Here is a 26,435-nt window from a genome sequence, read left to right on the forward strand (position 1 = left end):
ATTGTGCCGCTGTTACGCTCTCCCCACAGCCCACAAGGGGCGGCTGTCGCTGCTGTCGGTGCTGCCGCTCTCTCGCCGCGGCGAATAGATACAAATTGGTGTCGTCGTTGCTTCGTGTGCTCGTTTCGCCTCAATTGCGCGGCGAATGCGAGTACGAACGAAACGTAGCCAGCGCTCGCACATAGCATTTGAATTTCGTGCATTGCTTTCAGTTGTATTCTCAGCGGCTGCTGTTGTGGACAATACCGCACGTGCATAACGCAAGTAAATTTCATTCGATCACATATACAAATTGTACGCTGTGTCGCCGCGTCTCTCGTCATCATCGGCAAAGCTTGTTGCGTGCGCGTCGTGTCTCTAACTGTGCATGAATGTATGCGTGTGTGTGTGTGTGTGAGTGTGTGTGTAGCAACCACCCTGTGAACTGTTGTTGTAAAGTGCGCTCGTGCCGGCGCCAGTTGCTGCTGCTGTTGTGGCTGTTGTTGTTATTATAGCTTCGCTTCGTTTCGTTTCGATAGCGATAACAGCGAAGCGGCGAAGTTTGTGCAAGCTGTGGCCATTTCGTCACTGTCAGCGTGTGTGTGTGTGTGCGTGTGGGTGTGTGTTGGTGTATTGTTATGAGCCTTGCTCGTAAACTAATACGTCAGCGGCATTGAAGACGTCATCAATGTTGTCAATTGTCCACCCATAAGCCACCCACTAAGACCGGCACTGTGAGCCATTTTAGTCTAACACTTTGAGTGTGTGAGTGTGAGTGAGCTTGTGGGTGTGTGTGGGGTTGGGCGTGGGCGTTGATGAATGGCTCTGTTAGTGTTTGCTTTGCGTCCACCTTCTCATTATCCTTAGCAACGTTTGCATTTTCTATATAAAAGTGTGTCCAGCTTCCGCTGTCTCTCTCTTTCGCTGTGTCCCCCTCTTTCTGCCCTCCTTTTGGCTGTTGCTAACTCTATCCTTGTGCCCACTTTGACTTAGTTTGCCCGCTTTTGTTTTTGCTGTCTTCCTTTTTGCTCGCTTTTTGTTTAGCTTGTTGTTTATTATTTTTTTTTTTTTTGCTAGCATCGCATCGCATCGCAGCACAGCTTCACTCTCTTGTTGTTGTTGCCGTTGTCATTGCTGCCGCCTATTTCGTCTTGCCTTTTACAAGCTGCTTTCGTGCCAGTTTCGCGTGAGCGTGTGACGTACAAAAGCAGAAACATGTCAAAGGCAAACGGGGCAAAAACAAAATGAGAAAAAGAGAGACAGAAAAAAAGTGGGCTGCGCATTTGCGGGCCAAGGCGACTTTTATTTGCCCTACAGTTAGATTCACAGCCTTTGCTTGGGTAGCAGCTGGACGAATCCTAGATTGGCTTAAGACTTGGGTTTTAATATAAAACTAACTTTTTTATATATGACCATTGCGAACCCAAACTCTCTCAGGAAATATACTATATGAGTTTAGCGCAATGGAATTATATACATATTTGAGCTCAAAAGCTAAAAAAGATAAGATATATTGAAATGAGTAAGACTAAAAAACAACTATACTGATTAAATATACATAGTTATATTATAATTATTATCAACTATATGAATAAGCAACATATTTTGAAGCTTATGAACGATCATTTTAATTGAGCATGTATTATATTAAAGCTAATCTAATAGGCATGTGGTTTACTACTTGAAGCTTTGTAGATCTCCATATGCTTATAATATTTTAGGAAAATAATATGAAATTTAGAAGCTTCACAGATAAAACTTGTTTTAGTTTCTTTTCAAGTACTCGTGGTATTTCATTATACAATCAAAGATATGCTTCAAAAAGCAAAAAACCACAAGAGTTTTACTACCAGAAAGGCAAAGAAGTCAGCAGATAGTTTAAGTAGGGGCTACAGAATATTTGAAAGAAAAGATGGATAAAGAGTTTGCATAGATTGGTAGATAGCTTGATGAATGGGCAGTTATGTATATAGATAGCTAGATAGAGGTACTATACAAATCGTGTAAGATAGGTAGAAAGACAGAATAATATAGTTATGTGAGAAACATAGAACATGAGTATATAATGTTGAGTGATGAAAAGGAAGGATATATACATAGCTACGTATAGATAGATATCTATGTTTAGAGATACTGATACATACACATCAATCTAGGAAAAGTCTACTCATTTATAAATGTCTATTGATTATCGTAGACGCTTTTGGCTCTATAGTAGATAGTAAGATAGAAGATATATGTATATATAGTTAACTCGAAAAATAGAAGAATATAATAAGTGTATATTTGGTAGATTGAGATTAGATAGATTGATTAGTAACATAAGTTTGATGTTTGGAGCCTATGCTGCAAAGACCTAAGGCTTATTATATTCTAACCTCTCCAACTTTAGTAGTTTTCTAATTCCTATGGCCCAGAGTACAATAATATAACTAACTAAAATTTTATAAAATCGTTTGCTACTTTCAAATGGATTTTTAGGCCTTGTATTCTAAACATATTTCGACAATTATGCCATGAATAATATTTGACACATGTAATATTATATTTCATACATATGTACATACGTCTAGTCAACCGACTTAGCCTCTTAACTATGCTAATTCGACACCGAAAGCAACTTAATTGCAGACAAAACAATTAGGACTAGTTCCTAAAAGCTCTAACAACAGCACATTAGATGTATGGGTATGAGTGTGCATGTGTGTATGTGTGTGTGCATGTATAAATGTATTTCCACACATTAACATGACATTTGCTGCTGCTGTTGCTGTTTTTGTTGTTCCATTCAAATCTCATCAACTTGATGTGGCATACATATTCTTCCTCTTTGCTCTATGCCTATGTCGCTGCCTCTGCCGCTGCCTCTGCCGCTGCCTCTGCCGCTGCCTCTGCCGCTGTCTCTGCTGCTGCCTCTGCGTCTGCTTCTGACTCTGCCTTCGCCTGTGCTTCTGAATCAAGCCAACCTGCTGATCCAACTCGCTGCCCACATCGTAATTATCATCATCATCATTATCGTCATTATTATTATTATGATTATCAACTCTGACTCTGTGTGCGTGTGTGTGTGTGTAGGGCATAGCAAGAGCGTAATTTTCGTACTTTATTCGTTTGCACAACGAAAGACGAAGTCGAAGACGTCGGGCGCAGACGAAGGCGAAGATGAAGACGTCGGGCGAACTCAACAGACGAAGGCAGCGAAGTCGCCGACGAAGACGAAGGCGAAAAACCTAAAACTAGATTCAAGTACAAAACATCGTCGAGTGCGCTGAGTGTGTGTGCGGGCATGTGCGTGTGTGTGTGTGTGTGTGTGTGTGTGTGTGCGAGAGGTTGTGTGTCGGATGCCCTCTGTGTGCAGCACAAAGGGCGTCGCTTGTAAGCCCAGTAGCGCCCCTTAGCCCCCCTTTGCACCCACCTTTGCCTTAATGTGCGCCGCATATGAGTTAGTTTTTTTGTTCTTTTTATATACATAAGTGTGCGTGTGTGTGTGTGTGTGTAGTTTTTTTTCTTTTTTGGCATTGTTCCGATTCATGGATGGCTGATTTACTAGTTGAAAGTGCTGCATCTGACGTTGCCAGATCTTTTTGTGGCAGCCACAGTTGCAGTTGCAGTTTTGCTACACTGCTACATAGATATAAAGTTTTAGATACATATTTATATAAATGTGTGTGTGTGTGTTGGGGTTTTGTTTGACAAACGAGACTAGACGAGTCGAGAGACCTAGAGCGACCCAACCACATTCATGTCGCTGGGTGTTGATGATGGTTGTTGCTGCGATTTTTGCTTTATGTTGTTTCTCACAGTTGGATGTTGTTTTGTTTTTACCTTTGTTTTGGTCTGTGTGTTGCTTCTTCTTCTGGTGAAGGCAAAGCTACAGTCTGATCTTGTCGAGCTGCTCTTTGGTTTTTGCTTGCCCCCAGATCTAACAGCCTTATAAAGCTTGTAGCATCGTTAATATGTCTAAATATTTCATATGATGTCAAACGTTCGAACTCCAGTGAAAAATCTGCGAATTTCTCTTATATTTTGTAAATAATTATTCAGACCTAACAGCAGTATAAACCTTATGGTATCAATGAGCTGTCCAAATATTCTTCTAAGAGATATTATAAGACCTAGCTGTAAAGCATGAGCTATTATCAAGATTATATATTATATATTTCAACTTTATTAAGTCCCTGAGAACCAAGCTTCCAAGTCATATTTCTCTCTGCTCTCTATCATAAGACCTTCCAGCTTTATAGCTATCTTGATCGATCATTAAGATGTCTTGAGTCTCTTAAAAATAACGCTCGAGCTTTATTTAAGATATAGTTCTAGCTTTTGTCTCTTTTACACATATTTGAATTGAACTAATTTCTTGCTCTTCTTCTTATTCTTCTTCACAGGACATGTTAGCATCTAAAACATTCTAAACTATTCAAAAGAGGCTATCATTACATATACACACACATACACCCACACACGCACAACAAAAATGCAAATGAAAATGGAAAAACCAGCGCAGTTACACAAACTGCAATCTACGGAACGCACTGGTTCCGCACGACAGCTGAGCCAGTTCAATGAACAGTTCACCTGTCACATATGCCGAGGCTATATGATAGATCCAACAACAGTGGACAATTGCTATCATACATGTAAGTGAAGCAAAAGAGCTTAATATATAACTATATAGATGCTTATGCCGTAGATAAATATATACATATATCTATCTCTATATATATATCCATATACTATCTGTACAACCCACTTTGATTGTAATTCTCTGCAGATTGTCGCAGCTGCATTCTGAAGCATTTGCTGCGCGATGTTTACTGCCCACAGTGCAAATCGAGCGGGGGCAAACATATCAGCGAGGATAACCTCAGGTAGGTGTTGCAACACCTCTTCTCCTCTTCTCCTACTCTCCCCCATCTCCCTCACTCCCCAATCTTGGCTTTAACAACTGTCGCGCCTCGTTCTCTTGCAGATCCGATGACACTTTGCGTGCGCTGATTTATAAACTGGTGCCGGGTCTCTATCAGCGCGAATGCGAACGTTTAGCTGAGTTTAAGGAACAGCACCAGGAACTGGCTGCCGAGGAGGACTTGCTGCACAAGTCGTCAAGAGAACAGCAACAGGAGTTCTTTTCGCCTGGAGAGCCTATTAGGTATGTCAATGTCAACTTTTCTTGCTTGAAAATAAAATAGATTTTCTATATTATATCTAATCTGTTTTGCTGGTATAGCTTATTTAATGTTTCAAACTCTGCTTGCTTGACAAAATTATATCATTCTTTATATCAGTTTACTCTTAAGTTTTATTGACAGTCAAAAGTAACCATTTCCTTATCAAGAAATAAAATAAATGATCTGATGTCAATAGTAAACGAATGATATGAGATCAAGAAGAAGTCTGAGAAATGAGAAAAAATGGAGTATTCTTAGGTTTTCTTTGACTTTCTTCGTTTTTCCGTTAAATTTATAAATGATTTATGTATATAAAAGAAAGAAAGAAGTTTAAAGCTCAACTAGATAAGTTTCTTTCTTCATTTCACATTGCTATTTCTTCATTCTGTTAGTTCATCTTTCGCACATTTTCCTTTTAGTGCTTAAGTTGCTTGTAATATTCCCTGGTAAATCTCTACTCTGCCTCTAATTTAATTATCTACATTTTTCTCCTTATTCGCTCTCTTCCCAAATACAGTCTATCGCTGGAATATCATCCGGCTACACTCAAAAATTGCGGTTCAACCGAAAAGCCGCCCATCTGCTATCTGCAATGCCCCGCCAATCTGAGGGTTGTGCATCTGCAGCGTTTTCTCTGCTCCAAGTACGACATCGATCCGGAGAATAAACACGTCGAGGTCGAGGTCACGTATGAGGATGAGGTTTTGCCGCTCAACTTTACGCTCATGGATGTCGGCTATTGTTACCACTGGCAGCGGGTGAGTTCTCAAACTTTGTTTTGCTTTTTGGGAGATTAGAAAGAGAAGGGGATGGGAAGGGAAGGGATGGTATAGGATGGGATGGTATGGTGTGGTATGGCACGGTATGGCATGGGCTCGATTGGGATGGACTGCAATGGGTAGGGGGGGATAAGTGGAAGGTTGATTTGTTTTGTCTGAATTTGGCACTTAAAATTAGCCGCTGGCAAATCGAATTGTGCCGCTAGTTTAGTGTCCATGCCATAATGCCGATTCAGGGTGTACAGCAGCCACCATAGGGTCGATTATATAGTTGATTAACTCTGCCGTAACCATATGAACTCAGCCTAAAGAGTAGCTACCTACATGAGACTTGGTGCAGCTCATTTTGCAATGGAATTGTCTGGTATACAAATTATGGGTTGTCTTAAGAAAACAGATCATCAACACTGTATCGGGTTCAGAGTGGAATAAGTTAGGTTGATCCGCTATACATATATTTATCAATATGAATGTTGAGCTCTTGTTCCTAGAACAGCCATATGTTTAAGTACTTGGATCTACAAAAAATATAGTTTTGGTTAGATAAGCTTATTAAAAGTTGAAATGTATTAATTGGATTCAAATAAGAGATAGAAAGATAAGAATGGTAAGAGATAGAAAGACACAGATTTCTATACAGATTAGATTGATAGATCGATAGATAAAGAGATAGATAGATAAATAGGTAAATAGGTAGATAGACAGATAGATAGATAGATGATAGAAAGATAGGCGGATAGATAGATATATGGATAGATGTATAGATAGATGATAGATAGATATAGAGAGGGATAGATAGATAGATAGAGAGATAGGTAGATAGATAGATGATAGATAGATAGATAGACAGATAGATAGAAGGATAGATAGATAGAAGGATAGATAAATATATAGATATATGGATAGATAGATGATATATAGATATATACAGAGAGAGATAGATAGATGGATAGATAGATAGATAGATAGATAGATAGATGATAGATAGATAGATAGAGAGATATATAGATAAACGAATGATATATAGATATATACAGAGAGAGATAGGTAGATAGATAGATAGATAGATAGAGATATGTAAAGATGTATCTATGATTATATTTTATAAAAATTTGCAAGTTGGATACAGGAAATGTCAAGCATTATGATATACGCCCGCTGGGGGCGTGGCAAAAATAGAAAACACTCCAATCTTTTGCAGTTTTCAAGCTAGCTTGCGGCAATTCCTATATAGCTTCGACTAGATTGTTGATAGACGTTTAGCAAAATCCTTCAATGTTTTCCTCATTTCCTCATTTCCATTTTGCATTTTCTATTTGGTTTTTCGCTTGATTATCACACAGCATGCGCCCATGGCGTTTCGCTATAGAATTCTGCTGCACGAGCGCATTGAAACAAAAAACGATGAGAGCAATTTGTCAAAGGTTAAACGGGATATTGAATCGAATGTCGCTGTGGCAGCCACAACAAAGCCCAGCAAATCGGTGACCTTTGCTGATGAGTTGCCGTTGCATGTGACAAGCAAGACGCGCAGCAAAGCCAACAACAACAACAACAACAATAGCAGCAGCAACAATAACAACAACAACAACAACAGCACAAAGCTGGCCAAGACCAAGCGTCAGTCGGCAGGAGGCAAACGCGAGTTGGAGGAGGCGGCAGCAGCGCCAACAAATTTTAAGAGTTTGCGCAGCAATGATATGCGCTACAGCGACTATGGCGTGGTCAACAACAACAACAACAGCAACAGCAACAACAACAGCAACAGCAACTCCTCCTCATCTGCGCCGCTGCTGCATGTCAAGAGCGAACCAGAACCAGAGCCAGAGCTGACTAATAACAACAACAACAACAACAACAGTAGCAACAACAATCTCTCGAATCTCAATATTGTTGTCAGCATTCCTCAATCGCAGCTGAGCAAATCGGCAGCGAATTACGGCGATGAAGGCGCCTTCGAGCTGAAGACAGCGAATAAGAAATCGACGCCGCCTTCGCAACCGCTCAAACTGAAAATCGAGCTGAACAGCATGACGACAAAGCTGACGCTGCCCCGGTCGGCAGAGCCGCGGCTGGAGAGTGCATCGGCGGCGGTGGCATCGGTGCAACATCAAGTGGATCTGGAGACATATGTGAAGAACATTGGCCTGAAGCCCATTGAGCCTGTGCAGCAGGAGGCGCTCAAGTACAGTCCGAATGCGTCGCCCATGTCGTCGAGCAGCTGCTCCACCAATGGCTCCAATGGCAGCGCAACCATCAGCAACAGTTGCTCGTCCTCCTCATCGTCGTCGCATCGCAAGCGCAAAAAGAAACACTCGAAGGAGCCAAAGGATGCGAATGGCAAACGCAAGAAGCTGCATGCGATGATTAGCTCCCAGACCGATGGCAAGATGAAGATGAAGATCACAACAACACACAATCACAAGGCGCACAAATTGGATCTGAAGCGATCCCATTCTCTGGCTGGCGGCGAGCTGGTCTCGCTCAAGCAGCTGCAGCTGGAGGAGCAACCAAAGGCAGCAACAGCAGCAAATGTAGCAACAGCAGCAACAGCAGCAGCAACAGCAGCAGCAACAGCAACTAAGGAAGATGCTCTCAATCGCACGCTGGGCGAGGAATCGCGCAGCATCAACAGCCTGATGACAGCCAGCAACAATTGCAGGGCGGCGGCAGCAACAGTTGCTGCCGAGCCGGCGCTCAAGTTGCCCGCCTCGCCGCCGCTGCCGCCCAGCCTATTCAAAGGCTTCAATGCAACGGCAACAGCAACAGCAACAGCAACAACTACTGCAGCAACTGCAACACCAACAGCTACACCAGCAACAGTTGCTGCCAGCAAGCCAACCAAATTGGCCAAACCGCCGCTGCCTAGCAATCACAATAGCAATCGCAAGCCGAGCGCCGTGCAAGCGCCACATTTTCTCGTGCCGCAGTCGCCGCTGCGGCAAACATTGCCGCCGCACATGCAACGCTATCACTCAGCGGCGCCCAGCTCCATTGCCAGCGCGGCCAACAAGCAGCCGAAGCGCGCCTTGTCGCTGGACGAGAGTCAGCACCAATTGCTGGCCAAGCAGCCGCGCCTGGACTACCAGCAACAGCAGCAACAACAATTGCATTGCTTCAACCCTGTTGCTGCCAGGCTGAAGAACAATGTCTATGCGCCGCCCATGCTCATGCCGCAGCTGTGCCCCACCGGACGCAGTGTGACCATAACGCCGCGGCCACGCAACGTCCAGAGCTATGCCTATGCCGCGGACAGCGGGCTGGAAATAGTGCGTCTGGGTGCGAGTCCGGGGCTAACGGCAACTGTTGCTGGCGCACGGCTGATGGGTCCGCCGGCCAGCTTGCCACGGCAGCCCGCCAAGCGTGCCACAAATGCGGCACAGTCGGCGGCATCGCCGCCGTTGTCCATGCCGGCCATGGTCAAGTCGCCGCCATTGTCTGTGACGCTGAGCGCACAGCGAGCGGGCAACAACAACAGCAACATGAGCAACAGCAACATGAACAACAGCAACAACATCAACAACAACAGCAACAATGTTGCTTATCGCACATCGCCGCCTGCTTTGATCAATCTGCGCAATCCGACGACGCACGCAGCCTTTGCAGCTAAATCAAATGCTGCAGCAGCAGCAACAGCCAAAAAGGCAGCAACTGTTGCCGCAGCAGCAGCAGCAGCAGCAGCAGCAAGCAGTCAAAGCAAAGCCAATGGCTTGGCGCTGCTGGACAAGTCGAAAACAAGTTTGCGTGAATTTCGGCCGCCGACAGCAGCAGCAACAACAACAACAACAACAGCAACAGTTGCAGCCAGCACGACAGCAACTGTAGCAACAGCAGCAACAGTCAAGGATGCTGACATACTTGATTTATCAGCAGGACGCAGCAGCAACAACAGCAGCAGCAGCAGCAGCAGCAAACAAACAACTGCAGCAGCAACAACAACAAAGTTGGCGCCCACAACAGCAACAACATTAAGCAGCAACAACAGCAGCAGCAACAGTCTGGAGGCAGCCTTAAACAAAATCAAACAAAACATTTCCGCCAACAGCAACAGCAGCAGCAGCAACAACAACAGCAGCAACAACAACAATAGCAGCAACAGCAATGCTGCCGCCGCCGTTGTTGCCGCTGTGGCTGCAGCTGCTGCGGCTGCTGCTTCTGCTGCTGCTGCTGCTGGTGCTGCTGGCGGCACCGGCGACGATCTACAAAATCTGCATATGCTCTCCGAGTCGGCGACGGCGCGTGAGAAAATCTCGATCAAGTGCGGCAATATCTATGAGAATAAGCCAAAGAATGCGCTGGTTCGGCCGCAGAATGCATCAGTGCGCAGCATACCAAATCCTTCAGCGTTGGCTTTTCGCAATCAGGCAACGCCGACGGCAACTACAACGGCAACAGCAACAGTTGCTGCTGCTGCTACTACTGCAACAGCAACTTCCGTGGCCAAGCCGTTGACTGTCAAAGCCGAAGAGACGATCAAATTGTCAGCAGCAGCAACTTTAAGTCCCAGCAGCAGCAGTAGCAGCAGCAGCAGCAACAGCAACAGCAATACGCCTGCTCCTGCGGCAACCTCACCGCGCGCTTTGAAGAAGGCGACAACAATTGACCAAGTTGCTGCCAATTTGAACATACGTGCCGAGGCCAAAGCCGCCGCAATGGCCGAGGAGGCGCCACTGGGCAGCAACACCAACAGCAGCAACAATAGCAGCAGCAGCGGCAGCAACAGTGCAACAGCAGCAACTGCAACAGAAAAGGCCGCAAGCAGCGTGGCCAAAACGGAAGTCAAGACGCCAGCAACAGCAGCAGCAACAACAGCAACAGCAGCAGCAACATCCACAATTGCCACAACAACAACAACATCAACAACAGCAGCGGCAGCAACTGTTGCTGCTGCTGCTGCCACGTTGTCAAGTCTGCCCGCACTTTCGCTACCCGCGCTGTCGCTGCCAAATGCTGCTGCTGCTGCCGCTGCCGCTGCTGCTGACAACGAGTCAATGTCAAAGCCGCCCGTTCAAATCGCCGCCACCGACACTTTGGCATCGGTGGCAAGTTCCGCTTAGTCACAAGGTAAGTGCAACATCAAAATGAAATATATCTGTATCAAGCAGTCAAAGCCACACACACACACGCACACACACAAAGCAAAAGACTGAGCGAAAAGATCTGCTGATTGCTATATTATTTGTATATAATTTTTACTTATATTCATCCATATACATACATATGTATATAGCATATATTCACTTCTATTCATAGGTATAATAAATGTAGATTCAGTTTCTTATTTGTTTATAAAACATACTCACACTTAGTCATATATTCATTTAGAACCATATATGCATTCATTTATATTTATATTTGATTATTCACAATATGTATTTATTTACATATACAGACGTAAATCATATACATATAGATATATTTACTGATTCACTTGGCATAATATGTAATTTTCCTCATCGCACACTTGAATCACACGTATCACAATGTATTTTATAAAACCACAGATGTACCCATTATTCACTTGAATATTGCTTATATAGAGTCAACTATTCCATATAATATTTACAATTTTTACTCGTGAAAAACTTTTCTGTCTATAGCTTATTCGCGCACTTATTCATTTCTATAATACAATTTTTACATTTGTATAAGGCTTAATACTTTATTTATTGTATATATGTAAGAATCATTTATTTATAACAAATATTATCTGCTTTTATATATTGGCCTCTGCTCACCTTAAAATATTTATTGATGCACTTCTCTATATCTATGTATACCAATCTTACACTAACTCTATCTTAACTTAATTTTTCTATTAATCTCAATTTAATATTGAGGTTTTATTTGTTTATAGTCTTCCACTGATTTGGTGGACTTTTATATATCCTAACATAGATTATTTCATATCGGACTGATTTCTAGATACTTAAAATTATATTATATAGTTGCACAACTGATAGACATTTTGTACATACATATCTTCAGCTTTAACATTAAACATTATCAAATACACTTTGGCACAATTTCAAGTTTTTTATAATTCCTGAGCCTAGCTTAAATACCTTTTAGATAACTTAGTTTTAATGGCTCGGCTCCAGTTGTTGTTTTTCCCACTTCAGTTTTCTATTGTTGTTAGCTGTTGCTTAACTTATCATTGCTTTGTATTCTCTATATGTATATGTATTTTCTTTTTGGCGCGTTTCCCACACTCAACCCAAAAAAAGAGAAAAAAAATTCAAGCAGAAGAGACTCAAATTATACAAATTACATTTCATGTTTGCGCGTTTTCTGCTGCTGGTTTTTTTTTGTGGCTCGGCTGTTTCTTTTCGTTTTGCTTCTGCTTGTGCCTTTGCTTTCCTCTTTCGTTTTTCGTTTTTCTCAAGTAGTCATTATACACAAAAACAATTTTTTCTTTCTTTTAGCGGGCAATGCTCGTCAACGTGTGTCTTTCACGTTAGACTCAGCTCTAGCTAGCTCTGACTCCCTTCCCCCACCATTCACTGACACGCTCTTCCTGCTTGACCCCGCTCTCACACTCACTCTCTTTCTTTTAGCAAGCGTTTTGCTTGTAAAATGTGCGTCTTCAGTATTAACTGAGGCTCCAGCTAGCTTTGTCTTCCTCCCACGCCTTTGGCTTCCTGCCTGTGCCACTCTCACACTCACTTTTGTTGTTGGCGAGCATTTGCTTGCGCTCTAGCAAGCTTTGACTCCCTCCCATCCCTTTGCCTTGCTCAGCGCGCTCTTCCTGTCTGTGCCACTCTCACACTCACCAAATTACTCTCTTTTCATTAGCGAGCGTTGCTTGTATAAATACGCAAAGCGTCTTCAAATTGTGCATCAGCCTAGCTAACTTTTCATCCCACCCTCAGAATTGCTCTGCCTTCGAAGTTCGAACTCTCTACCTGCCTGCCTGTGGCCCGCTCCCACTCTCAGCCTTTTTTTGGGTGAACATTTTGCTAGTCTAGCTTTCTTGCTAGCTTTATCTCCCTCCCTCGCTTTTGGCTAGCTTAGCACACTCTTCCTGCCTGTGCTTTGCCTCTGCCCCTCTCCCACTCTCACGCACACATACTCTTTTCGTTTGGCGAGCAATGTTAGTTGCTGCCACCGTGGCTACCTCTAGCTTTGTCTCCCTCCCTCCCCTTGCGCTCTCTTTGGTACTTTGGTTGGTCATTCGTTAATTCGCCGTATCGTTTCATTTCTTATGCTGGTTTTATTTATGCCGTTATCACACACACATATATAACAACAACAGCAAAAATAGCTCATTATATTTGTAGTTGCTTTCAGTGCTAAATTTGTATTCTTTTTGCTTGCCTTTTTAATGAACAGCAGCAGTGCCCAGCATACATCGATTCACTCGCTCCCTCTCTCACTCACACACACACTGGCACACTCTTGCTTGCCTCGCACATTACATCATTTTGTTGGTATTTTCAAGCATGAATAACAATTTACATTCTTCTCGTACTTGTACAATTTGAAATGCAGCGTTTCTTTGGATGTGCGGCACGCAAATGTATTTGGTGGCGCCACTCGAGAGTCTGCAAGGCAATCAGAACTCGAACGCAAATTGATGGAACAACAACAACCGCAACAACAACAATAAGACGTGCCACTGCAATTAGCACAATGAGAAGCGCAAAGAGCGGCCGCAACTTGAAGTGACTCGACTAGACTCGACTGCAGCGGCGCGTAAGCCTTACATGAATACAAAACTATAATCATATATACCAAATAACAAGATATAAGATACAAGATACACACACACGCACACAGATACAGATACAGATACAGATACAGACACACAGATACCGAGCGTTCGCATACACATGCAAATAATTGTGCAAATATTTGCGATTGGAATTAGTACGCGTCGAAATAAATTATAACCGTAATGGAAATATATGACTATAAATATATATATATGCAAATATAAATATAAAACGTATTTGTTGCTAACTACAACAACAGCAACAACGGCAACAGCAGCAGCAGCAAAAAAGCTGACACAAAAATGCGAAATATAAATAAATAAAACACAGCGAGAGCTGCTTTTGTTGCTGTTGCTGTTTGGCATAGCAAAAAAAAACAAGTAAGAACGTTGCAGTCGGGCGTTACCGACTGCGGAATACTCATTCACATCCCATCAACAATTTAGTAGTTAAGTTTCGTTCTAATACTGTAGAATATACAGGTTTTTCCGATTTGCCACGCCCCAACTGGGCGTAGACACCTCATTTTTGGTCAGTTTTTAGAAAGAGATAACGTTACCCTAACTGCAAAGTTTGAATGCTTACCCTAAAAAAATGTGAAAATTACAGGGTATTTTTCGATATGCCACGCCCCTAAAGAGGCGTAAAAATTATTTTTGGGGAATCGATAGAGGAGGCTACCAGTAACTCAACTATCCAAATTTGAAGCTTCTAGCTATTATACTTTAGGAGATATAAACTTTTGCGGTTTGCCACGCCCCCTGTGGGCGGACATATATCCGACAAAACTTTTTGGTCTTGGGTGATCAGTCCGAGTATATATACAAAATTTGAGGTCTCTGCCATCAATAGTGTCCAAAATATAGGAGAATTTAAAAAATCACTATATCTTCAGGTCCGATTTGCCACGCCCCCAACGGGCGTAGACTTATAATTTATCTTCAGACTTTATAGAATCATACCATTAGCTGACGTGCAAAATTTCAGCATTCTAGGTTTACAACTTTAGGAGATACAGTTTTATCCGATTTGCCACGCCCCCAATGGGCGTAGATATATCCGCCATAGCTCGTGATCTTGGGTGGCCAACGCGGACCTACATACCAAGTTTCAGCTTTCTAGCTCTTCAACAAACATGATTTCTGGTATATCGGAAAATGCATTTTCCGATTTGCCACGCCCCTAGTGGGCGGATCGGGAAAATTTTAACACTTTATAAATCGGAGATATACACGAGTATGTGTTCCAAATTTCAAGTCTCTAGCTTCAATAGCGCCGAAATAGATTGCGTTCATACGGACAGACGGACAGACGGACGGACGGACAGACGGACAGACGGACAGACGGACAGACGGACGGACAGCAAGACGGACATTGCACAAAACCAATATACTGATTCACTTTCGTGAATGAGTATAAAAACCAAAACACAAAAAATGCGAACGAAAATTAATTATAAAATATCAGCGAAAAACACACACAGAAACAGAAACAGCAAAAGAAACGCGCGCAGACCACATTGAATACGCTTACGATGTCAATTGAAATCGTTGGACTGAAAAACCAAAATAACAAAAAACAATTCGCAAAAAAACTAAATCGGGAACAACTCGTTGCTTTAGATTAGATATCTTTAAATTAAAGAGGGAAAACAAAAACAAGCTGAGAACGAATAAAATTTATTCACAAAGTAACTGAAAAACAAAAGCAAAACAACAACAACAACAACATATACATACAAAGTGTTAAAAGATAGCGAAAACAACTCGCTGCACTCGGAACCAACTCAATAGGCAACTGCTTTAATCTATATAGAAACGAATTAGCAACTCAATTTAAATTGCTGATATTGGCTATAGAAGGAGAGAGAGATAGAGATAGATGAGGGAAGTAACTAATACTTTAGTTAACTCATTATCAAAAGAGCAGAGAGCAGGCTTACAATGGAAATTGACTAAATTCCTAGCAAATAGCTTCATTTTGAAGACATTTTTAGTTACCGTTGAGCGCTAACTAGCAACTCGTTAACAAGTGCTTCTTAGAACTTAGGATCTACTCGTCGTCAACAAATAATCAATTTAATAGTGGATCAATTAGGGTTTTGTAACTCGCGGGTAAATGAAGGAACAAAGTTAAGCAAAGCTTGTTTAATCTACAAACAACTCGTCATAAATATGCAGCGAATGCTTGAGGTATAAGGCAAATGCGTTGTATTTTGTTGTTGAACTCTTAGAATGAAAATAAAATTGAAGCGAATTCGAATGGGTAAAGCGAATACCAAGCGCCTCATTCATGATTAATCTAACTAACATAGAGACACTCACTGTAGCAAAATGCTTAATTTTGAAGCGATTTCTACTCGCTAGTGAAACTCGTTAGGGATACTCGTTAGGCATACTCATTAGAGTCAGGATTACTTGTTAGAGTAAGACATAGAGAGTCGTTGCTCTAGTTCATCAGGGAAACTCCTTAGGGTAAATCCTTACTCGATTGACAACTTATCTTAAAAAACAGATGTACAACAGATCAACTCATTTATCTAGATAAAACACGAAAAAGGAACCATACAGATGCAGATATAGTTAACACAAATCTACAAATTCCACACACAAATCGCTTCAATTGAATTGCCCGATGAGAAGGACAATTGTCCTTTTCAATAGACCAAACAGCGAACATACATACATTAAATAGACTTCAATGTGCCTATAGGGTATCCACTTGGCCTACCATATGAACGGAATCATTACACTACAGCTGATAAAAGACGAAAATCAAAATGCGAACAAGCGAAAGGCGTATATTTTGTGGCTTTGAATCAAAATCGCATCACATCTAGGAATCATATAAATTATTGATATAAATTTGTTGTGAAAACGTGAAGCGAACTTAATCGGAAGTGTTTTTTTTTTTTTTTTTCTGTATCTAATTTTTTTTTTTTTTTTTTGTGTCTGCGGCGAAGTGTGAAGCAGGTTGTTGACGGCCTCGGCGCATTTTGGACTTTTAGATCTTTTGTTTTTTGTTTTTTTTTTCGGTGGTGTGTGTGAACAGTAGCCAACCCACATACATACACACGCACACAGATAGACAGGGAGACGGCATACAGTTAGAGAGCCACGCACGTTCGTTGAGGCGATAAAATTTTAACGATTTTGCTGAGCTGAGCGTGTCAAGCATAAAGATACGAAAATACAACAACTATATATATATAACTAAAATATACCGATATATATATAAATATATATACCCAAATATATATAGGTATTCAAATAACGTGTAGATACTTTATCGTATTTAGTGTTACGTTTAATTGCTGCACGAACTTTGTACATAAATTTAAATATCGAAGCTACAGAAACAACAGAAACAAAAACCGAAAATCGAACAGCAAAAACATTTATTTTTAAAGCTTCGACCAAAAAACAAACAAAATAAAACAAACACACAAAAACAATATAAACTAAAAATATATAAAAATCAAATGACTCGAAAAGTCGTTTTACGTGCTTATCGATAAATGTTGAAGTGCTTTAGCAACCGCTTATCGATAAATGTTAGCAAACAATACACTTAAGCATGGAACAGGTAAACTTATGAATCCATGGCTAGAGCTTAAGCAAGCTATTATCGATTGTTACATATATAAAGCGATTAAAATAATCGTTATCGATAAATTTCAAGCGTCTAATAACGTACTTCTAAGTTGTAAGCTAACCTAAAATAATCGCTAGCCGATCAATTTATAAACATTTATCGATAAATTTGCAAGCACTTAACCACAAGTAGTAATCGACCAATGTTTCAGCGCCTAAACAAACACTTATCGAAAAGGTGCAGTAGTTCACATTGATCAATCATCGATCAACAGTGCTTAAGTAGAAACATTTATCGATAAACGCAAAAGCTTTAATGCATATAACAATAATTTAGCTACTTTTAGTATGTGTATTGTATTTCGTATATCGTATATCGTATATTGGCGTCTATTACCTATATCCTACATAAATTATCGTCAACGTTTTGCTCTCGGTTTTTATCTGTTATTTCTATGTACATAAATTAAAAGCAAATTGTATAAATATATAAATAGTCAGGCTAGCGCTGCAATCGTTATCGTTATCGAGTTATAGATATTACAAATAAGTAGAAAAACCCAACAACCCCCGCGATATGTTGCAACCACCTTTTTGGTTTAAATTTGTTGAAAATTTACATAAGTCAAACAAACCCTCAAAATCTCCTTTGAGAGGCCGAAAAAACCTCCCCAAAATGTTTTCGATATCGATAACTTTCAGCATAGCCATGACAACTAAGCAAAATTGTTGTAAAAATTCCTATAAAACATGAAATCAAAGAAAGAATTGCTAATTTATTTAATTTTTAATCAACTCACTTTGTGCAAAAAGAAAAATATTTTATAAGCTATATATTATATTAAATTATATAAATGTTTGTTCCACTGAAATGTTTTAACTTTCATGCTGAAAATTAACTAAATTTACACAAGAGAAAACAAAAGAAAAACAAATTTATAATAAACATAATACAATTATATATACATATATACATTTATTATAGTATATTTAGAAATCTGAATGTGTGCACATAAAAAAAACATAAATTATAGAATATTAGATGCATATATATTATATACAGATATTATATTATTGTTAGACAAGTTCACACACAATGTAATCCACACACAAAATTCTAAGTTAAACAAATAAATTAGCTGATTTTCAAAATAAATTGAATGAATATTAATAATGATAATAATAATAATAATAAAAAAATAAAAAAAAAACAAATTCACTCACAAATAGACAAATGTGGTTTTCTTTACTCTTTATGGGCCTTGATAAATCAGTGCAACGGAAGTGGGAGTGGGAGAAGGAGGCGGAAATGGAGCAGGAGCCGGAGACACAGGCGACGACAGAAGGTGTCGCTTATGCGGCTGTGAAGATATAGATACTTACACACGTACATATATATAGATACCTTTGCAATATATGCGTATAAGAGTATCGGGTTACAGCTACATTTGCTGTTACAGTTAGGCGACGCTTTAGAGATGAGCGCGTGATAAGCTTCGGCAGCATACAAATTGCTTTCAGGTTGTTGCTTCAAATAGTTTAAATATTTAGTTGTATGATATGTATTATTATTTATAGGTATGTATACATTTTCTTGATTTAAATTTAATATATTTATTCAATTTAAATAAGTATCTATAAAGATCTTTTAATCTTTTTTAAGATTTTTGCTTATTTATGGAAGTTCAGATTTAAGCTTAATTTTTCTACTCTCTCTCTATTTAATGATATATATATATATGCAAATATTTCAAAAGAATTTTAATATATTTTTTGCATATTTCATAGATTTTCACTACAATTTTTTACCTAACAGCGAACTTAAAATCAAAGCTAAACTGGTCAATGCTTGAGCTCATTAGCAAAGTGTCCACTCTCTTGCTACTGTCTATCTCCCACTCCCTCTCACTCAATACTTTCACACCAGTGGCATATCGAATCGTGTCACGCGCGCATCTCTTGGGCGAATAACCAAATGGCATTGTGGCAAACGATTGAGCGAGATAGGAGAGTGGGAGAGTGTGGGCGGTGAGTGGCGAGTGTGGAGTGGGAACTACGGGTTGAGCGTGGGTCGAGCTGACTGTGGGCCCGTTGTCAGTTTTTCATTTGAAATTCCAACCCCCGCTAGGAAAATTGCACAGCCAGTGTCAAGGCAAAGTCCTGGGCGCGCTGCTTTACTTGTTGGCATTGCAGATTTCAACGCTTTTCATGGCTCAAGCAGAAGGGTAGACGACGGGGGAAGGTAGAAGGGCGCTGAACTGGCGAAGTGTGGGCCAGGACACTTGCCGGAAACATATGGCGGCACGCTAAAACCAAAGTCGTCGTTGTCGTTGTCGTCACACACACACACAAACACACATACACACATACAATAATAGACAGTGGCACATGCATAATGCCAAAGCCACAGCCGCAAATACGTAACAACTGGCACGTGCCCGAGCTCGTGCCATAACCTTCAAGGCAATGACGAAAGTCGGGCGGGGCAGAGCGCGGCGAGAGTGGGCGAGTGAACGAGCGAACGGGCGGGCAAGATGATGAGGACGAAGGCGCGAGCGAACGAACGAGCGAGGCCGAGGCCGAAGCTTTGCTGCTGTGGGTGCCGTTGTGATGTGCCCATGTGCATGTGTGTGTGTGTGTGCAGCTACTTGTTGTATTTTATTTGTTTGTCGTACTTTTATTAAAAACGAACGCTACCTAATCAGCAGCAAAATGTCGCACTTTACTGCACACACACACATACATGCACAGAGCGAGAGAGAGAATTGAGTGCTGTAGAGTTTTGTATGGAGTGGGGGGGAATGTTTGGCTCGCCCGTTGCGAAAAACGAACTTATCAGCTTTTTGTTTTTGCCGGAGCTTTGCTAAAGTCGTCGCTTCATCCGGCCTTCGTTCGCCTGCAGTTAACTGTAACCCCCCGTCTGCCAGACAGCTTTGTTGTTGTTGTTGTTGCTATTGCTGCTACTGATAAATAGCGGTTTCTCGTAGTCGTCGTCTTCTATGTTGTTGTTGTTGTTGTTGGTGGCATTGGAACGTGCCCAGCTTTGCGATTTGCGATTGGTAAATTGGGTAATTGAAAACACTTAACCGTTATGATTTATTATCTATATTATACGCTCGTTGCATACACATGCATGTGTGTATGTGTGTGTGTCGGTTGCTTAGCACGCGCTAACACTATCTATATCCCTCTCTCTCTCTGACTCAGTGCATTTGCATTAAATTGTGCAATCTATTTGACTTACGTATATATACATACGTACATATACGTAGATTTTGTTTTTAGCTTCGTTTAATTGCAATTGTTATTAAAATCGCATCAATCAAATAGATATATCAGCTTTTTTTTGATGCCATTTGATGGATGTTTTCTGTCTGGCATTTAAAGCTGCATTTGTTGGGCAGTTACAGTTAGAGTTATATCACGCATATTCCTGTAGTAGATTTTAGGTATAATTTATGGCAGGTGAAAAAAATATATTATTTGTGATTCTTTAAGTTGATCTATTGATTGTAAAGTTGATATTGATAGTGCTTTGGTTTGCTTACAGTCAAAAATAGTAACTATAAGTGAATCTTCATACTCGAATTATATACTGTATAGATCGTACATAAGTTCTATATCGCTATAGCATATTTAAGCTCTTTATACTGAGAGAATTGAGCTGAAAAGAAAATCGTATGAAAATAGGCAGGTGTAGGCGTGCCCATACAGTATTTTGGCCTTTTTCTTTTCCTCCATCTTCTTTTGATTAATGACAAAGGCTGTCCTTGATTAGGCTCAGTCAATTTGGCTGAGGTGTTTTAGTCCCTTCATCTCTTTTACCGTCTGTACATCTATCTGTACTCCTACACTACCGCTAAGTCAGCTTCTCCGATGAAAATCCTTGACTTTTTCCAAAAGTATAATTCATCTAAATTATGTAGTCAGCTTCCAATGAACTTTCCTGCTCCCATATTCTCTTTCCAGGCTCTAACCAGTTCAAATTCTGTTTGTAGCCTACATAAAATGCCACACAAAACAATTTTAAAGCTTAGCCGAGTTGTTTGCTAAAGTAATTTTGCAACATTTTTAAGCCTTTTGCTTGTTTTACAGTTTTAGCAGATTATTCGCAGTTGTCCCGACAGCTCGGACAGTGTCAAAACTTTTCTTCTCCAGTGATTGGCATAGTTATCTGCTTGAACAAAACTTTGTGGGCAATGCTTAGAGACTTAACTTAATGAAAACTATTCAGTTTGAGTTAATAACAAATTATGCAGCACTGGAAAATACATAAAGTGTTGAGTAGAGGTATTGGATAACAAGATGAGAGATGAATGATTAGCAAAATGGGATATGAAATAGATATAAATGAAATACTTGGGATGTGAGACGATAGATGGGAGATAAAAGAAAATATAACAAATGATATGAGATATATCAGACCAATACGGTATAGAAGAAATGTCACAAGAAAGAGGCTGAGAAGTGAAAAGAACTAAACCGATGGGAAATGAAGCGATGAGGAGAGAAAATAAGAGACGAGCTGATGAAATAAGAAACGAAGAGTTTAGATTAAGATTTGCTAATTGAAAGAATCAAAAAGACGAGAGAACAGCAGATCTGATAGAAATGAGAAAGAAGATTAAGAGAAATGCATAGAGAAGAAAAGAAGAGATGTTCAAAGCAGTGAAAAGAAGATTAGCGATAACAAGATTAGAGGTGAAATAAGAAGAGACTGGTCAAAGGGAAAGAGATTTTAGATGAGGAATAGTCAACTTAAGGTATTCTCTTTATAGGAATTACGAATAATATATTTGTATATAGAAGCTCAGCTGAAGAGCTTCTGTATAGTCGCTTGCTTAGAAGTTTTAAGCATAAAGTAGAGCTGTGATAATCAAAATTTTAACCCATCTAGAATCTTAGAATGTGAAAACTAGCTCCAACTCAAGGATCAAGCGAAGGTTTTCCAACTTTGGTTAAGCAGAACCAAAAATTTGTATGGGATTTCAATATTTTGACTACTAATACTTTTGCTCAGCAAGAGCATTGTTTATAGATAATATAGGTTTACGACCTTTCAAAATTTTGACTACCAATACTTCTGCTCAGCAAGAGCAGTGCTTATAGATATAGGTCTACGACATGTCAAGAAATCAGTTATAATTTACAATGCATTCACTCTATGTAGCGGTTCACTGAGCAGCCCAACAACCTGAGGAAAATCTTTGCCTTGCTACAATCTTATCAAAAATTCCATTAGGATTTGAGCTCGCTGTGCGATTTCCCTGGAATTGAGGAAATTTGTATTTAGCCAAAGATCTGGGTGCAAGATAGTCGAAACATGGGGCAACTGGCTGAGCCCAGTCAACTTTTGCTGCAACCAGTTCCAGTTCCAGTTGAAGCTTGAGCTCCAGTTCCAGTTGTTCATTTCGTATCACGTTCCGCTGCACGCTTCAACTTTGAACCCGTTGCTGTTCGCTTGGGAATGTCGAACAGCGATTAAAAACTAATGAAAAGGTCAGTCGACAGACAGAGACGGGATGCGCAAGGCGCTAGCACAGGCTCGTTCTATGTGTGTGTGTGTGTGTGTGTGTTTGTGTAAGTGTGTGTGAGTGCAAGCGAGCGAGCATGCGAGTGAGTGAACAAAAGAAAACAACAAAATGAGCGTTAACCAAGCGAATCCTCGGCACGTTTTGCTGTTGCGGGCGTTCAAGGTGCGTCCCCCGCCTCGCCGCCCGCAGCAGCAGCAACAACAACAACAACAACAATACACGATATGCGAAAAACACGCAAAGCGAATTCGATTTCGTTGTTGTTGTTGCTGCTGCTGCTGCTGCTGCTGCTGTTGTTGTTGCTTTTGTTTTGCAGGCACTCTCACCCCCGGCTCTCTGGCTGGTTCGCATGGCAATTTGCCATTTTGAACAACGTTCGGAGCCAGCCACAATTTTGCGGCTTCATTGGATGCCGTTTGCCAAAGGCAGGCGCAGTCGAAATGAACGAAAAGTAGGAGGAGGAGGAGAAGGAGTAGGAGAAGGGGTGAGAATGTGAGGTGTGCTGGGTAGGTTAGCTTAGCAGATGCCTGCCTTTTGGCTTTTGGCAAACGGCGAGCTGCTGATACAGATTTACTGCAGCTGTGCGATGTGTGAACCAAACGATCCGATGCTGATGAGAGTGAGTGACGCTCTATGACTATATGAGTGTGTGTGTGAGTAACTCTTTGAGTGTGCACCTGTTTTATGCGCTCTTCGCTCTGCACTCTGTTCGCTGTTTTGCTAGAACTGTGCTTTTTTGCTTGCTGGCAGACTGTAGGCGGAACTCAAATAAAAGTTATATTGCCGCTGCAGGGCCGTTCGAGTTAATCGAATAATAAGCGCGTGCACACACACACAAACACAAGCAAACACACATACACACACACACGCACGCATACAGACAGGCAGAGACAGGCTGCTGCAGTCTCGCCGAGGTCGAGACATGACCAATTGGCGTGTTTTTCGAAATATTTCGCTTCATTGGAATGGAAGATGATAGCCTCGCCGCAATGCCGTTCCTCTCGCCGCACTTCGCCGTCTCTCTCGCTGCACTTTGCCGTTGCGTCTGTGTGCCGGCATTCGCCTTGTTATGTTTGCGCCTCGTTTTTGATTTTCAACACAAACACACACACACACACATGCACAGAAATAATTCTTTTTTTATTACTCTGACTGCGGCGCGGCGAACGAGTTAAAGACGCAGTAGTGGTAGTGATAGAGCAGAGGAGGGGTGAGAGAGTGAGAGATTGCGGCACTGGGGAGCCCATCAAAATGATGTGCACTCATTTGTGAAGTGCGGTCGACGTCGACGTCGACAGCGACAGCCACGGCGACGGCAACGGCGACGGCGCTTTGTGCGTGAGAAAACAAAACTCGGAACTTAGTTTTCTTCGCTTCCCTTTGTGGTCGGTGCTACTTGAAAGCGATTCTTCGAGTTCTTCAAATTTCTTTTCTAATTGATTCCGAATTGCTTTCAATTGTGCCACAATCTCAATGCGGAACTTGTACGGGCCGCCATACATATTAGATATGAATAATTTTGACCCCTATATGAGCACAAAACCCTTTCATATTCGATTTACAGCTATGATATACAGGAATGCATTTAAAAATCTCCACTTTAGCGGCAGTTTTCTACATATTGCTTATAAAATTACAATTAATCATTCGATTATATTTCTACATTAGATTATTATGAAGATATGTGAGTCTAGACATAATAGAGAGATCTAAAAATATGTATCTATTAAGTACTTGGGTAGATGTTTTGAAAACGAGCTTTACTTAGGTTGACTTCTTCAGCATCTCTGTAGGAATTTGAATAATAATCTGTATTAATTTTGTACATTTTGTATAACTGACTCATCTCTAGTTTATGCCACAATATTCTTATCAATTCAAAAGAAACCGCCCTATGAACTTACCCAGATAAAATTGGTTTCTTTTCTCGATACAGACACTTAGTGATAAGTTCTTTTCGCTCAGTACATATCATTGGAATATCCGCTCTCATTTATGCTCTATATGAACATATATACGCTTATAGTATATATACTCTTCATGACTCTTTGTAACTTACTCTAATCAGTTATTTTTCCACATATATTTCCGGTTTCTAACAATATTTGATAAAAGAATTTAAAGATTAAACATTGAACACAGATATGAGTTGAAATTGGAACGCTGTATAGCTTTATATGACATGTATCTTTTAGAGTGTGCTGCAGTTTCAGATACATTTGAGAAAGTTGTTGTTATATATGGAGATTCTAAATGCATTTTTGTTCTATTTTATAGACATTTTCTTAGTAAGCATTTGAAATATATGTGGAAGACTTTTCGGATACATTTCAGATAGATTTTATATACATGAACAGTTATATTATCTCAGTTGCAGATATTTCAGCTGCAGACATATTCTTCTTTACGAACTTTTCAGATACAATTGAGATACATGTTGCTTTGACATACAGCTACTCTAGTAACATTTTCTTATGTGCAGATATTTCAAAAACATTTTGACTCCATTATTGATCCTCTGCCTTAGTTAACCGTCTTAGATACATTTTATTGGATAGAGAGCTTACATATGAAATACCTAGTAAATAAATGAATACATTAAAACTAAGAGTCTATCTACTAAAGCTTTCTGAGTCTATTTGGAAAGGTTCTAGCCAATCTTGACACAGTTCTTAATGATATATAGTACCTATTACATTGAATGCAATTAAATATTATGTGTATAGATAAATGATAGATTAATTTTTGTGATTAGTATCTAGAGTAGTTTAGTCTAAGCGCTGTTTTCGCTTTAATAATATCAACTTTATTATAAAGCGCTCTAGAACCAAAAAATTCCGACCGTTTTTAATCAAATCCATACCTTATTATGAACCAAAAATAATAATATAATGATGGACGTATGTATGCACATATATAGATAGACATATGCATATGAAGTTGCTATATCATATTTCTGTATAGTATAATTATACACTCTTAAATACCATAGATTCCATAAATGCCATAAAAGCTTTTACGAATTGAGAAACAATGTGGAGAAGGGAATAGCAAAAAAGTATTTGTCAATAAATGTCAGAAACATATTTTACTAATATGAAAAGATGTGAATGCATGATACATACATACATATGTATAAAAAAATTATATACCTACATATGTATGCATTTATGTACATATTTATGGACATAAACAGGCACTTACATACATACACATGCAAGTGTGAACTGTATAATGGAGCCAGAGGCAAAAGTTTAAACTTGTTGTTTAGTGTCGACAAGGGCATCATAAATAAACAATAATAAATATGTGTGTGGACTATGTGCGCTCGCATATTGTGTGAAACAGGAACAAGTTTCGAAAATATCCAACAAAATATTCATTTTGTTGCTTTACAACAACAAAAATCCAAGTTTTTCGTACAAAAATTCCACAGCATTTGCCCGCGTCACATACTCTCGCGCTCCCCCTCTCCCACACACGCTCGCTATATCTGTAGCTCGCTCTCTCGCTCTAGCTCTCGCTTGCGCCCTCTGCCTCGACAAGCGATAAATTTGTATGAACAAATTGAATGTACTTTTGCTGTTGTATTTGCTATTTGCTCGTGCTTTTAGTTCACCGTTCTTATTGCTGCCGCTGCCGCAGCCGCTGCTGCTGCTGCTGC

At 40.3% G+C, this 26,435-nt stretch overlaps 1 protein-coding gene across 1 annotated transcript; it reads left to right on the forward strand.

Annotated features, from left to right (window-relative positions):
* The first annotated feature begins 5 nt into the window (after positions 1–5).
* On the forward strand, positions 6–17,209 carry Su(z)2 (Suppressor of zeste 2). The gene is made up of 7 exons (XM_089469546.1): positions 6–264; positions 4,368–4,619; positions 4,754–4,850; positions 4,952–5,131; positions 5,668–5,908; positions 7,273–10,993; positions 13,421–17,209. The coding sequence occupies exons 2-6, from the start codon at positions 4,457–4,459 to the stop codon at positions 10,984–10,986; spliced, it is 4,395 nt and encodes a 1,464-aa protein (XP_089325672.1). The 5' UTR covers positions 6–264; positions 4,368–4,456; the 3' UTR covers positions 10,987–10,993; positions 13,421–17,209.
* The last annotated feature ends 9,226 nt before the right edge of the window (positions 17,210–26,435 follow it).

This window comes from Drosophila arizonae, chromosome 5 (genome assembly GCF_054131065.1).
Source record: "Drosophila arizonae isolate 15081-1271.41 chromosome 5, UAZ_ARI_1.0, whole genome shotgun sequence".
Lineage (NCBI taxonomy): Eukaryota > Metazoa > Arthropoda > Insecta > Diptera > Drosophilidae > Drosophila > Drosophila arizonae.